Source organism: Vigna angularis, chromosome 1 (genome assembly GCF_016808095.1).
Source record: "Vigna angularis cultivar LongXiaoDou No.4 chromosome 1, ASM1680809v1, whole genome shotgun sequence".
NCBI classification, from domain to species: Eukaryota; Viridiplantae; Streptophyta; class Magnoliopsida; order Fabales; family Fabaceae; genus Vigna; species Vigna angularis.
The window spans coordinates 34,067,876-34,082,234 of NC_068970.1; the positions used below are offsets into that span (position 1 = coordinate 34,067,876).

Consider the following 14,359-nt stretch of genomic DNA (forward strand, 5'->3'; position numbering starts at 1 on the left):
ACCACTAAATTTCAAAAACAGTAGTTGAGTTGATCAAAATCTGGTTTCCAAAACTGTCACAGTATTCTCCATAAGTTTTTGCACCGTGCTTGAATCCTTGCCATGTTTTAGGCCATTTTAATTCTCCTAGCTAACATGTTCAAGCTAGATCTGGTTGCTTAGGACTTTTCTTACATGTTTCTTGATCCATCCAGCATTGATTCACATGAATTTCCAATTCTGCTGCAGTTTTGCTTTATTTTTATGCATTCTTAAGCAACTACCACTGTCATTTGTTGCTACTGTGTGTTTCTGTGATGTTTCAATGTTTGTGAAAGTATATTTTGTGAATTGAAATCTGTTTCTACTGTTGAAATGGTCATTAAGAAGCCTATATGCAGATTTCCTCTGTAAACCACCAAATTTTGCTGCATTTTTGGCTTCAGTTGCTGTGATTTTGCGAATCTGTCTCTGCAAGTGCATTTTCAAAGTGTATGCAAGTTTATTTTACCATTTAAAACTTGTGCACACTGTTCATTTGGTCATTTGTCAGTTCATATGCAAAATTTCTTACTAGACCATCCATTTTGCCTAAATTTGGAAGTGCACTAGTGAAATACTGTTGCAGTGTGTTTCTTGACTATTTAAGTGTTTGCACACATCCAATTTGATGATATAAACTTGTTTGACAAATCATTTGAGCCTCACATATACTGCCACTCATATATATGCAGTGAAACCTCTTAAGGGCTACTATAAATGCACTAGAATGGTGAAATCATGATGACTGCACTAAACTAGCCTAAGAAACTTGAAACAAACTGTCCTAACAAGTTTAGGATGGTAAATCAATGGTAATGAGAAAGTCACACTACAAAAACAACTTAGAACTCAAAATATGACACCCTAGAACTTAGAACTAGTTAGTAGAATACACTAAAAGTGGTCATAATATTAAAGCATTAACCAAAACAGTAAAGCAACTATATACACAAGTTTTAAAACATAAAAGAAAGATAGATATGAGGGCACAATTGGAAAATACAAAGTATACAAAATCAAACAGCACTAAGAATGAAAACTGCACCAGAAAATGGACTTTAAAAGTGTGCTTTCAAACCCAAAAATGATTGGCAGTGTTTGTAAAGCTTAAGTGATGATTCAAGCAACTTTATATCATCAATTTAAAGGTGTTTATACATTGAAACAACAAGGAATCATAGCACACTCGAAAATCACTAATTCACATCCAAATTTAAGCAAAATTAACGGTATTGGAAGTGATTTTGCATGTATGCTAAAATTTGACCAAATGAACAGTGCACACAAGTTTAAAATGGTCAAATAAACCTAGGAAACTATTTAAAAGCAAAGAATTAGGTACAACTAAAATTTTGAGTAGTTGGAAGGTATAAAAGTGTGCTTAAAAGGTGAGAATTTGCAACCACACCTAATGCACACTTATTTGAAGTAATGTGAACATCCTACCATGTGTAAAGTAGTAGTGGAATGAAGCTAGGAAACATGTCAAAAGCAAAGAATTACCTTAAACTCAAAGTTTGAGTTTTTAGAACATAAATACTTTGGGTATTTTAACTAATGTGATTGTCAGTACATACTTTTATAGCTATTTCATTGCCTAAATTATGTTTATATGTATTATATATCCATGCTTCTATAGATATATGATTGCCTAAATTATGTTCATCTTTATATTGTATGTTCATGTATATTGTCTTTCATTTATTAGGCTACAACTTCATTAAGTTAAGTAGTCATTTAAAATCCTATGGTACTACACACATTCTCAATGAAATGAGAAGGGTAAAAATACTATAAACACTTAGAACGTACAAAATATGTGGAAGTACTCTAGACAAGAGAACTTCAGGTGTAATAAGTTGTCTCCTCCAACTTTAATACACAACCCCTTAGGATGTTTAATGCATTTCAATACTGAGGACTTGTCTTTGCATGCCCTTATTGAATGCCTATGACCATAGTGTTGAAATTGCCTTCCATGTTCGACTTCAGTAGTAATTGCTTTATTACTTATGTCACATGGAGTGTTGCTGTTTTGGCTAAGTTTGTATTTGTTTGGCTTGTCACAGAACATGGCCCATTATCCCAACCATCGTGGATGGATGTACGACCGTTGTTATAGTGGAAGGAGAGGTTTGAAAGAATCTTTTGTCATCGGAGTTGAAGAGTTCGTGGAGACGGCACGACGATATCAATATTATGCCCTTGATGGAGGGATTCGATGTCCATGCATCAAGTGCGAATGCACAAGCATTCTGAAAGATGAAGTCGTCAAAGTTCACCTTTACCAAAAAGGGTTCATGCCTAATTACACGGTCTGGACATTTCATGGTGAAGAAATTCCTTCGACCTCCACTGCAGCTGAAAAACGGCTTGCATCAGGTTCGAATACTGTTGTACATACATGTGAGATAGATCAATTTGCCTACATGCAAGAGATGGTCGACCATGCTCTTCGTCACCATGCTGCAGAAGCAGACGATAGTCATGATGAAGAGCCTCCAAATGAAACGACGCAGAGGTTTTACAATTTACTGACAGAGGCAAATCGACCTGTATTTGAAGGTTCATCTGAGTCAAAATTGTCAGTGTGCATTAGACTCATGGCTGGCAAATCTAATTGGAACGTTCCCATTCAAGCAGTGGACTTCTATACAAAACTGATGTTAAATTTGACACCACCAAACAATTTGATGCCGAAGAATTATTACCAAGCCAAAAAATGTGTTTCAAAGTTGGGATTGGATGTGAAGAAGATTGATTGTTGTGTTAATGAATGTATGTTATTCTATGACAATGAGAGTGGCAAAAATGATGCATTGTTGGTGGAATGCAAGTTTTGTGGCTCACCTCGATATCAGACAATGCATGCTGGACGGAGGCAAAAAAAACCAATTCCATTAAAGTCCATGTTCTACTTGCCTATAATTCCAAGATTACAAAGATTGTTTACTTCAATGCAAACAGCAGAACACATGACATGGCATGATGGTAACAAAACTCCGGGACTTTTGCGTCATCCTTCTGATGGTGAAGCTTGGAAGCACTTCAATCGTAAACATCCATCCTTTGCTAGTGAACCGCGTAACGTCAGACTTGGTCTATGCTCTGATGGGTTTACCCCGTACATTCAGGCATCTGCATCACCGTATTCATGTTGGCCCGTGATAGTTACCCCATACAATCTACCACCGGAGATGTGCATGACAAAGCCTTACATGTTTTTATCGTGTATAATACCAGGTCCATCTAATCCCAAATCATTGATTGATGTTTACTTGGAGCCTTTGATTGATGATTTGAAGAAGTTATGGAATGGTGTTTGGACGTATGACGTTTCAAGGAGGCAAAATTTCCTTATGAGGGCAGCCTTGATGTGGACTATTAATGACTTCCCAGCGTACGGCATGTTATCTGGTTGGAGCACACATGGTCGATTAGCTTGTCCACATTGCATGGAACGTACAAAGTCATTCCAATTGAGTCATGGCCGGAAAAGTAGTTGGTTTGACTGCCATCGACGGTTCTTGCCCATTGATCACCCCTTTAGAAGAAACAAAAAGGCATTTCGAAAAGGACAAGTTGAAACGGATATGCCCCCGCCAAAGTTGACTGGATCACACGTGTGGAGAAGAGTGAAAGACTATCCAAAAGTGACTGAATCTGGTCAGAATAGGCTAGAAGGGTTTGGGGAATGGCATAATTGGACTAAAAGAAGCATATTTTGGGAACTTCCCTATTGGAAGGACAACTTGCTAAGACACAACATCGATGTGATGCACACAGAAAAAAATTTCTTTGACAATGTCTTCAACACAATTATGAATGTTAAAGGTAAGACAAAAGATAATGAGAAAGCAAGAAAAGATTTACCTTTGTATTGTGCACGAAAAGACTTAGAGTTGAAGGCACAAGGTAACGGCCGATTATTTAAACCAAAAGCAAATTACACCATGTCAAAAGACGAGACAAGAATAGTTTGTGGATGGATCAAGGAGCTTAGAATGCCAGATGGATATGCTTCTAACTTGTCCAGATGTGCCAATGTTCAGAACGGTACTATTCAAGGGTTGAAGAGTCATGATTGTCATGTATTCATGGAGACTTTCATCCCTCTTGCGTTCAGTTGTTTGCCAATGCACGTGTTACATCCACTGATAGAAATCAGTACCTTCTTTAAAGATTTGTGTTGCACGACACTAAAGGAAGATTCCCTTAAAAAGATGGATGAAAATATCCCGATTATTCTCTGCAAATTGGAAAGAATATTCCCTCCTGCATTCTTTGATTCAATGGAGCACATTCCAATTCATCTTGCATATGAAGCTTGGCTTGGGGGACCCGTGCAGTACAGGTGGATGTATCCCTTTGAAAGGTTTATGGGAGAATCCAAACGGTCAGTTAAAAATAAAGCTAGAGTGGAAGGCTCAATATGTGCAGCTTACTTGCACAGAGAGACAACTTATTTTTGTTCACATTATTTCAAGAACTTCATGTTGTCTCTCACTCATGTCAGAAATGAAATGCAATGGCAAGTTGAACCACGTGAAGGTGCATTATCAGTTTTCCGACAATCAGGCCGTCACGCAGGGAAAGAATTCACTCACTGGTTAACTGATGCTGAATTCAACTCTGCTCATGTCCATGTCTTGATCAATTGCAGTGAAGTAAAGCCGTACCTTGAGTATGTCATCATCCATCTCTAATCTGTCAAACGGTTTAATTGTTATACACTAATGAATTTCATTTGTACCAGCTCATTTGTTGTGGCTGAGCAAGTCGCAGAAGGAAATACTTCTGCTAGAATACACTCAGAGTTTCCGCATTGGTTTAGAAATCAGGTCCGTAGTTTTTCCTACGTTTAGAGCAAGGTTAATTTGACTATTGCTTTTATAATTTTGTTACTACCTTTGTAGGTTTTTAATCAGGCATTAACTCCCACGGTTCAAGAGTTAAGACATCTCTCCAATTGGCCAATGAGATGTGTCAAAGAATGGCACACTTACTTCATCAATGGTTACAAATTCCATACACATGAATGGTCTAAAGGAAAGAAAACATCAAATTGTGGTGTGTATGTAAAGGGCCTAACAGAGGGGTCTTATGATGATTTCTACGGCATCATTCACAAAATATATGAGTTAGAGTACAACAGCACTACGTCTCCAAACAGAGTAGTACTCTTCTATTGTGAATGGTTTGATCCGTCTAGAGCTGGTACTATAGTCGATCCACGCTTTAATATTGTCGAACTGAACCAGAGATTAAGATATGGGCCTTTTGATCCTTTCATTCTACCATCTAATGTGAGACAGGTTTATTATGTGCCATATCCACCATTTCGCAATATTGACAAGCGTGGTTGGGCCGTAGCAATACAAACGAAGCCTAGAGGTCGCATAGACTCAAATGAAGTTGAGGAAGATGTAGCCTACCAACTTGACCAAATGTCACAACCACAAGAAATTATCGAAGTTGAACGTATAACCGCATTGGTCGACCTTGATGGTGATGGAGATGAATTAGAAGCAACAGTACAAGGTGATGAAGAACAAGAGGAAGAAGAAGAAGAAGAAGAAGATGAAGAAGAACAAGAAGAAGAAGATGATGATGATGACGATGAAGAAGAAGAACAAGAAGAAGAAGACGATGATGAAGATGAAGATGAAGATGATGATCATGATCATGATGACGATGATTGAATGTTGAACATCTATTGTAGCAAATTGGACTATCATTTCATTACCATTATCTAAAATACCATCTTTAAGTTGTATGCAATTACTTGTACATTGACTTTGAAAACAATTCATCCTTCTTTATTTATTTATATTTTTTCGCTTTGTTTGTAAAAATTTGAATGCAGTAATGACAGGACAAGGTTCAGAGCGTCCTGATAAAGGAAAAGGGGTAGCAAGGCCTACAAAGAGGCAACGGCAGGCACCAAAGTATGTACTTAGGGTGCCTGCTAGACTACCTACCCCTGCTCCTGGTAGGACATCATCTGTAGGGCCTCCTCCTACCCCTAGTATACAGACTCCTACACCTGCAGTAGACCCTACTCCTCCTCCTCCAGTACACCCTTCTACTACCACTGCAGTAGACCCTTCTCCTCCTCCTGCAGCACACCCTTCTACAACCCCTGCAGCAGACCCTCTTCCTCCTCCTATTATTGCCACCCCCACTCCTCCCCCTATTGTTATTACCCCCACTCCTCTCCCTGACCCTACTTCTATACCTTCCTCATCTTCTGTACCTCCTTCTGAGACTGTCACACCACTTGGTGATCCAGATTCAAGTGGTGATGCTGAAGATCTTGACCTGCCCCTCCATGATCGACCATGGATTGAGCCCTATGGTAAAGGGTAAGTTTATAATCTGTTGATATCATTTGATGTTTAAACCATATTGTAATTGAAATGAGTTTTGTTATGCAGGTTTATTCCATCTAGGGTTGCTTCCCAGGCCATCACACGTTCAATAAAGCAACAGTTTTTAACTCCATGGCCTACTTGGGGAGCAATACCTCATGACGACAGAAAGCCATTCTGGCAGCGCTTTCAGGTGAGCAATCGATTACACTAATGTCCGTCTTATTTTAGTTTGTTTTGTAATCAATGTTTGTTCTCTTTAATGTTACAGTTGAAGGTGCAGTGGAAACCTGAACATGAAACTCAGATACACAGAAATTTCCACATGAAAGCATCTCATCGGCTGTCAGAGATGTTTAGGGATGCCCGGAATGCAGGACAGCGCCCTAACTGGCTGGGTGAGCACATTTGGAACTCTTTACTGGCCCATTGGAATACAGTAGAGTTCCGCAATAAGTGTGCCAAAGCCCAGCGGAACAGAGCGTCTGAAAGGGGTGGCACCCTGCATACTGGTGGGTCGATCACCATTCATGAGCATGCCATTCGTATGGTATAATCTCATTACATAACTTTTTCTTTCATACATAAGTTATGTATATTGTATTTCATATGTACGCTTGTAATTCTTAATTATGTTACAGGCACAGGCTCTAGGACGGGCGGTCCATGTTGATGAGGTCTTTGCACAGACTCATGTTCGAAAGGGAACTAATCAATTTGTTGATGAAAGATCTCGGAAGACTCATGTAAGCAAATAACACTATTACTAATTGTTCATTTATGTTATACTATCGTTCCCTGACATTGCTTTTAATGTTTCAACAGGAAGAGTTTTCTACGAGACTTTCACAGGTTAGATCTGAACATGAGTCAGCTCCTACACCGGATGATGCCAGTAATGCAGATGATGACATCCGTAGGACGCAGTGCTGGATCGACACCGTTGGTGGGAAGAAAAAGGGACGAGTGTATGGTGCGGGACAACTTGCTGCAAACTATACAGCATCCAGAGGAGGTACTCTGAAGCACCAGCCTTCTTCTTCCACCAGTACTCCTGACGAGGTTCTTCAACTCAGGCAGGAACTCCATCAACGTGACCAGGAGCTCACTGATCTCAGAGCAGAGTTTACAAATTTTAAGGCCCTGGTCATGACTGTCTTGCCACAAACCTCACAGGACGTACAAAATATCCCTCCCACCCAATCACGACCGTCCTCATCACCTGCTGCCACTCAGCAGCCCACATCAGTCCAACCCTCATCAGTCCAACCCTCATCAGTCCAGCCATCAGTAGAGGAGCAGGATGATGAAGATCATTCTGATGATAGTTATGTACATTATTAGTTTCATTTTCTTCTTACTTTGTTAGCCAAACATCTAGATATTAGAACATTTTAGACTTGATATCATTTCAGTGTTAGTTCGATCTACTTCCAGACTTTGGATGTTAGAACATCCTTTTGTTACATTGTTTTATATTTGAACTATAATTACATAATCTATACATTAATGGATGTTCTATGGATTAATTGATGTTCAATGGATATTGATAATTGATTGCATCTTTGAGATGCACATTATGCATGTTTGTATGTGCTTGAAAACTGATATGCAGGTCTGTTTGTAATTGGAATTTGATATACAGGTGTGGGTTGCAAAGAAATACCATTTCTCTGAAACCTGATCTGCATTTTACCGAAGGCTTTTGCCCTTCGGTAAATGTCCACAGCAGGTCATTACCGAAGGTTTCTGCCCTTCGGTAAATACCCTCGAATGGCCATTACCGAGGGCTTTTGCCCTTCGGTAATTACCGAAGGCTTCTGCCCTTCGGTAATTACCGAAGGCTTTTGCCCTTCGGTAATTACCGAAGGCTTTTGCCCTTCGGTAATTACCGAAGGGCAGCAGCCCTCGGTAATTGTTAGCGACAAGAGATTTACCGAAGGATTTTTGGCCGTCGATAAGCCTTCGGTAAACACCCATTATCGACGGCCTTTGGCATTTTCCGAGGGCTTCTGGCCTTCGGTAATACCCTACTTTTTTGTAGTGGTAGCTCAAAATATAGATAAATACTAAAACTAAATAAAAGAGAGGATTTAAGCAAGTAATAAGCTAAAGAAGAGTTGATTTTGCTACTAAAATGATGCTTAGATAATGGTAAGAATTAGCATTATCAATTGTCTCGGTTTTGGTTTCAACCGAGGTTGTAGACCCATAAAATTAATTAATTAAAGGGTCTATGGCCTCGGTTGGATCTGGAACTGAGACAATAGACCCTTTTTGGCCTCGATTTTTACCAAAACTGTTGTTTAAAGTAAGTATTCTTTTTAAAAGATGGTCATTCTATAAACATTCCATATCACATAAATCATATCATATAAACCCAGAAACACAAAAACATACCTACACATAAAAACAAGTATCCACAACCCAAAAGTGCAGTCCTACATATAACTATTTAATGTGATTTTTGGTTTTGATGGTTATTATTTTTGAATGAATTTTTTTACCACTCTTTTAAACTTATATTTCAGGAAAAAAATCCCAAGAGCCCTTAATTTGGGTAAATATGAAGTCTAAAAATTATTTGGATTGAAGATCTTAAACTTACCCTTACTTTCACTCTGGTTAACCGTTTTTCTATTATTATATACGGATTTTGGGTAAAATAGAATTTCAGATACTGTGGTAGCTCGTGTTGCCAACTAATCCTTCTAGATTTTCCAAAAAAACGTTGTTTTCTATTTTTCGAATGATTAATGTGTTTGGACAAAAATCAAGTTGACAGGGTGAATTGATTTCTTGTTCTTTAAAATACTTTTTCTTTCTCTTTATAATATTTACTTAACAAATAATATAAACAACAATAAAGAGTGTAGGGAAAGAGAGATTTGCACAAGTAGTTTTATACTGGTTCAAATCCCAAGGATCCTATGTTCAGTTGCTGATCCCAAACATATATTAACTATCACAAAAACCAATAAAATATTACAATCACACATAAAGACAAGTTTAAGGGTTTAGAAACACCTCTCTTGTTACCCCAAGAGATGATACTCACTTTCCTTGAAAATCACAAAGGATGAACACCTCTTCCAAATGCTTCACGAAGGATAAACACTTCCTTTGAATCTTCACAAAGGGTGATAAGCTTCACCCAGCAACAACAACAACACTTGATCACACTCCTAGTGAAAGTTCTTGCTTTATGCCAACACCAAGTTCTCAAAGCCACAACACAAGAGTTACACAAACGTTAGATCACACTTCACTCAAACTAACAAGTGTGTGTGTTAGAATGAAAGTCTAAAACATCTTTATAAAGACCTCACTTAAGAACACCTCCAAAAATCTGTTGTCAGCTATTTAACGCATGATAATCGATTATTCATTTATGGTAATCAATTATGCATTTAATGAATGCACAACGGTAAAAAACATGTCTAAAAACTCCAATCGCTAGTCGTGATAATCGATTATGGCAAGTCATAATCGATAATGCATAATCGATTATCATTAGTTGGTAATTGATCATTCCTGACCTTAGATTTTTCTGATTCCAAAAATGAAGTTCAAAGCACATAATACATGGAATCAAGGATAAACAACATCCTATACATAATTCCATTAAATTACAAAATCTTTAACACAAAACAAGTCTTCATGAAGGTCTTCTTGCAACTTGAACACTTGAGACTTAATTTTGGGCATCATCAAAATTTCCAAACGTCATCTTTATGCTAACAGAAAACATAAAAAATCTAAAACGAAACTAAGCTTGAAGGTGGGTTTGGTGCTGAAATGAAACGAAATAAACATCACAAAGCACTTGTGCACAAAACCAATCGGTCAAAACAAACGAAAATCATACCTAAGCACTTAATAAATGTTAAATGAAAGAAAAAAATGGAAGAAATGTTGGATATGTGGTCGCGAAAAGTAGGAGCGCAACAACACAATGGATTTGTCTGAAATGTGCAACTTTGTTCGCGAAATTAACCCTAGAAACATGTTATTACCTCGGTTATTGATGGACAAATTTGTAAGCACCAAATTATGATGTCACAAACTTGTTTCACAATCGGCAAGTATGACCGAATCGTTCAAGTAATAAACTTGGTAAGACCAAGTATCGTTCTTCCCAAAGGACTCACGGCCTAGTTTAGTTGTGTGGTTTGTTGATTAGCTAAGACTTACAAACGAAATAATTGGATTATATTATGCAAAACGAAAACTAAACATGTATGCATGAATTGATCAATGGCAAAGACAAAAGATAAACACTTTCAATGGATTATATGAATGAATATGTTGTTGGGGGTCAATTTCATCTCATCCACTCTCATACATTTTAGGAATTCAACATTCAAATCATCATTGTTAATGCCACTCTCTAAAGTACCATTCTAGATGGCTTCTCCCTAATCAAATAGTTCATACAATTCCTAGCATTCCTAATGATTAGTTCATGAGTGCAGGAGCTTAACGACAACCAATATAATATTGTCAGTATAATATTGGGAGAAATTCCCCGGATCTAGACTTCCCCGTACGTGTCCGTATCGACAAAACCAATAATCATGCAATAGAATGAGTTAAACAATGCAAGCATTAAGCAAAGAGGAAAAACCCTAACTAATGATGAAAGAAAGCATAAGTCTTAGATTAAGATGCAAGCATAAATTCCATATATGAGAGCTTCAAGAGATTACATTGATTCCCCAACAAACATACAAGGTTTAGTTCACCATATTCATGGTGAACCTAGATGAACAATGAAAGAATGAAAGAATAAACCCTAAAAAGGTGAAGAGGTAGCCTGAGCATCCAAGATCCTCCTTCAAAGGGGTGGAAGAGAGAGTGTTTGCCTCGTTTCTGCCAAAGATCTCTAACCCTAGGACGTGCAAGTCCTTATATACTATTCTAGAGTTACAAAAAATTACAAAAGCCCAAGCCCAAAAAGTGCCGCTCAGCGCTATTTACCGCTCAGCGGTGGTTGCGTGACTCGTTTCTTCCCCTCAGCGGCCATTTTGCCCCTCAGCGTGACTCCCGCAACCTCCTGAGTGCCGCTCAGCGGTAAAATGCCGCTGAGCGGTGCCTTCGACTTCTCTTTTTGCACTCTTTCTTGTCTTTTCTAATGTCATCTCTCTCCTTCTTCACTCTTTTCACTAAATTCACCTCAAAACCTGCACAAAAACACTTAAATCAAGCATAAACCTGTCCAGCTCTCTTATTTCTGAAAATATAGATAAATTGCATGATTTCAAGCTAGTTTTTAAGTCTAAAGGTTGCTTTTAGTATCAATATTAAGCATGAAAATAACAGTTTTTCAACTGTTATCAGTTATTTTATTAACCGAGACAATAAGGGCTTTATGACCTCAATTCTATCAAGAATCGCTACCTAAAGCCTCCAAAAAAATATATATTTTAAGTTATTTTATGCCTCGGTTCGTGGCATAACCGAGGCATAAGTACTTTGTGGTCTTGTTTCTCTAAACAACCAAGGTCATTGACCATTTTAGGCTCCGGTTCTTTGTGAACCAAGACATATATGTTTGCGATAATTGCAAAAATATTACTATGCCATTTTATGCTTCGGTTGCAACGAAACCAATGTCAAATGTGCAAGTTAAAATCCATAGTTTTTTACTTGTGAGGTAATCAGCCAGACTGCCTAGTTGTAGTCACATAACATGTAGGCTAGACATGTTTAGGTGCAAGCACTTAGGATGTATTCAATTGTGTTTTGTGTTATATCGTCTTAGGACGAGATGAATATTGATGTGGTCTAGGAGTACTCAGCCTTATACAGTACACTAACCTTAGTCTTTTCATGACATGTTAAAGGCGTGTAAAGAACTTCATAAAATAGTAGTGATCGATCCTTAGTTGATTTTACAAACATAATGTTGGTATTTAGTAATCGGTGACTAAACCTATGGCTAAGTGAATTATTAAACAGTGACCAAATTAATAATTAAATAATTGACTAAATCGTTGGCAAAATTGGTGAAAAAAATTGAAAATGTGACTAATATATGACTAAACAATTAATTTTAGGCTTAATTGCTTGGATGGTCCCCACTTTCAAGATTATGTTTCTACTTGGTCTCTGCTTTTTAAAAAGTGTCAATTTCGTCCTCAAATGTGTTAGTATGCATTAATCAAGATCATTCCGTTAATTTTCCAGAAATAATGTTAATTGTGTGATGATGTGGCAAAACAGTGTGGTGATGTGGCAAAACACATTTGCAACGAGTAAAAATGTGCAAATGTTTTGCGCGATAATGTTCTTCACGTGTCTTTTTAATGGAGAAGTTTGTAGTTTGCCTTAAGTGAAGTTTGAACCCGAATTGAAGTTTGCCCTAGTCTCCACTGTTTTCTTCTGTCGTTGCAAGTTCTTCACAAAGTGTGTTTCCAAACAGGTGCAATGTCATGCAATTAGTGTTATTCGCCTTGCTCATGGGGGACACACACAATCATATATATTCAACACATATGCACATTCAATCTTCAATGGAACCCACTTCACTATCAAAGAAAGCTTAAATTTCCACTTTCATTTCGTCGTACATCAGATTGTCCAAAATAGACACACACAATCATATATATTCAACACATATGCACCTTCAATCTTCAATGGAACTCACTTCATTGTCAAAGAAAGCTTGATTTTCCAATCTCACTTCGCCATCAATGAAATCCCCAATTTCGCTTCTCTTTTTCGTTGTTGGAATCCCCAATTCGTAAACATTCATTATTTTTTTTTCTAAACCCTAATCTCATATTTCCAAATCATAAAGTCTTTATCGGTTACACGTCAAAAAACAAATGTCACAATACTATAAAATATGCACTGCAACATGTCTAATAAATGGATGTTAATTATTTAAACATCGTGAACAAAAATGAACTTAATTAATGTAAATTAATAAATTTGAAGACAAAATTAATATTTTTTTTAAAACGGAACTAAATAGTTTCCAAATAATTAAACCTTAATTATATATATATATATATATAATTTTACTTTGTAAACAATAATTTGATCTACTTATAAACAATTTTATTACCTGTTACAAATTAATTATACTAATGATAATCAACTTCAGTATATAATATACCAAAAGATAATATAAAAATTCATACTATATTATTTATCATAAAATTGAAATGAAAATAATTTCAAATAAATATATGTAAGTTTTAAAGTTATTTTACAATTTAACATAACTAATCTTCATGTACCATCATACTTTAAAGGTCTGTTCTGCTACACCATATTCACTTCTAGGAAGGTGTGCAGCCAAAAGTGCACATATTCCGGTTGGAGCAGTAACTATGGTAAATTCTCATTCAGAAGCTGTTGAGATAGCTACTGCACCATATTTTGGTGGCTGTACACAAATATTCCCCACAAAAAACAAAGGTGCTGCTTGTGAACTTAGGTTCTTGTGCATTATGGGAGGAAGTGAATTTATTGTTTTCAAATTTAAGGCCTTAAATCTTTCGATTAAATTTAGAAAATGAGAACTAATGTAAAAGTGAAATTTTAAGTTTTTTTAAGCAGGAATTTATTTTTCTTTAAGCACCAACAAATTACAAAATAAATAATTTATATAAATTAATAATTTAAAAATCACCATTGATTAATTTAATCTAATTAAATATTATTTTTTATTTTTTAAATAAAAATACAAGCAACAATAAATCATAAAAATAAATAGTTTAGTTAATCATCATTTATATTAAATATTATCAAATATTTATTATCTTGTTAATTTAATTTAACGAAATATTAATTTTCTTTTTAAATAAAAAATATTAATACATGGATGGAAGCCTAAGAAAAGGAGAAAGAATCTATGTACATTGAAGGGGAGCCTAAGGTGGGTGAATGAGCTTAAAAACTTGGAATTCTCCTAGTTTCTAGATTCATAATTCCTTTCTCAAGTTTATTCCCTCAAC

The 14,359-nt window shown here is 36.6% G+C and overlaps 1 protein-coding gene across 1 annotated transcript; it reads left to right on the forward strand.

Annotated features, from left to right (window-relative positions):
- The first annotated feature begins 4,527 nt into the window (after positions 1 to 4,527).
- On the forward strand, positions 4,528 to 5,199 carry LOC128194922 (uncharacterized). Its single transcript, XM_052871441.1, has 4 exons — positions 4,528 to 4,705; positions 4,778 to 4,862; positions 4,938 to 5,093; positions 5,167 to 5,199. Exons 1-4 carry the CDS (start codon positions 4,545 to 4,547, stop codon positions 5,197 to 5,199), a joined length of 435 nt encoding a protein of 144 aa, XP_052727401.1. The 5' UTR covers positions 4,528 to 4,544.
- The last annotated feature ends 9,160 nt before the right edge of the window (positions 5,200 to 14,359 follow it).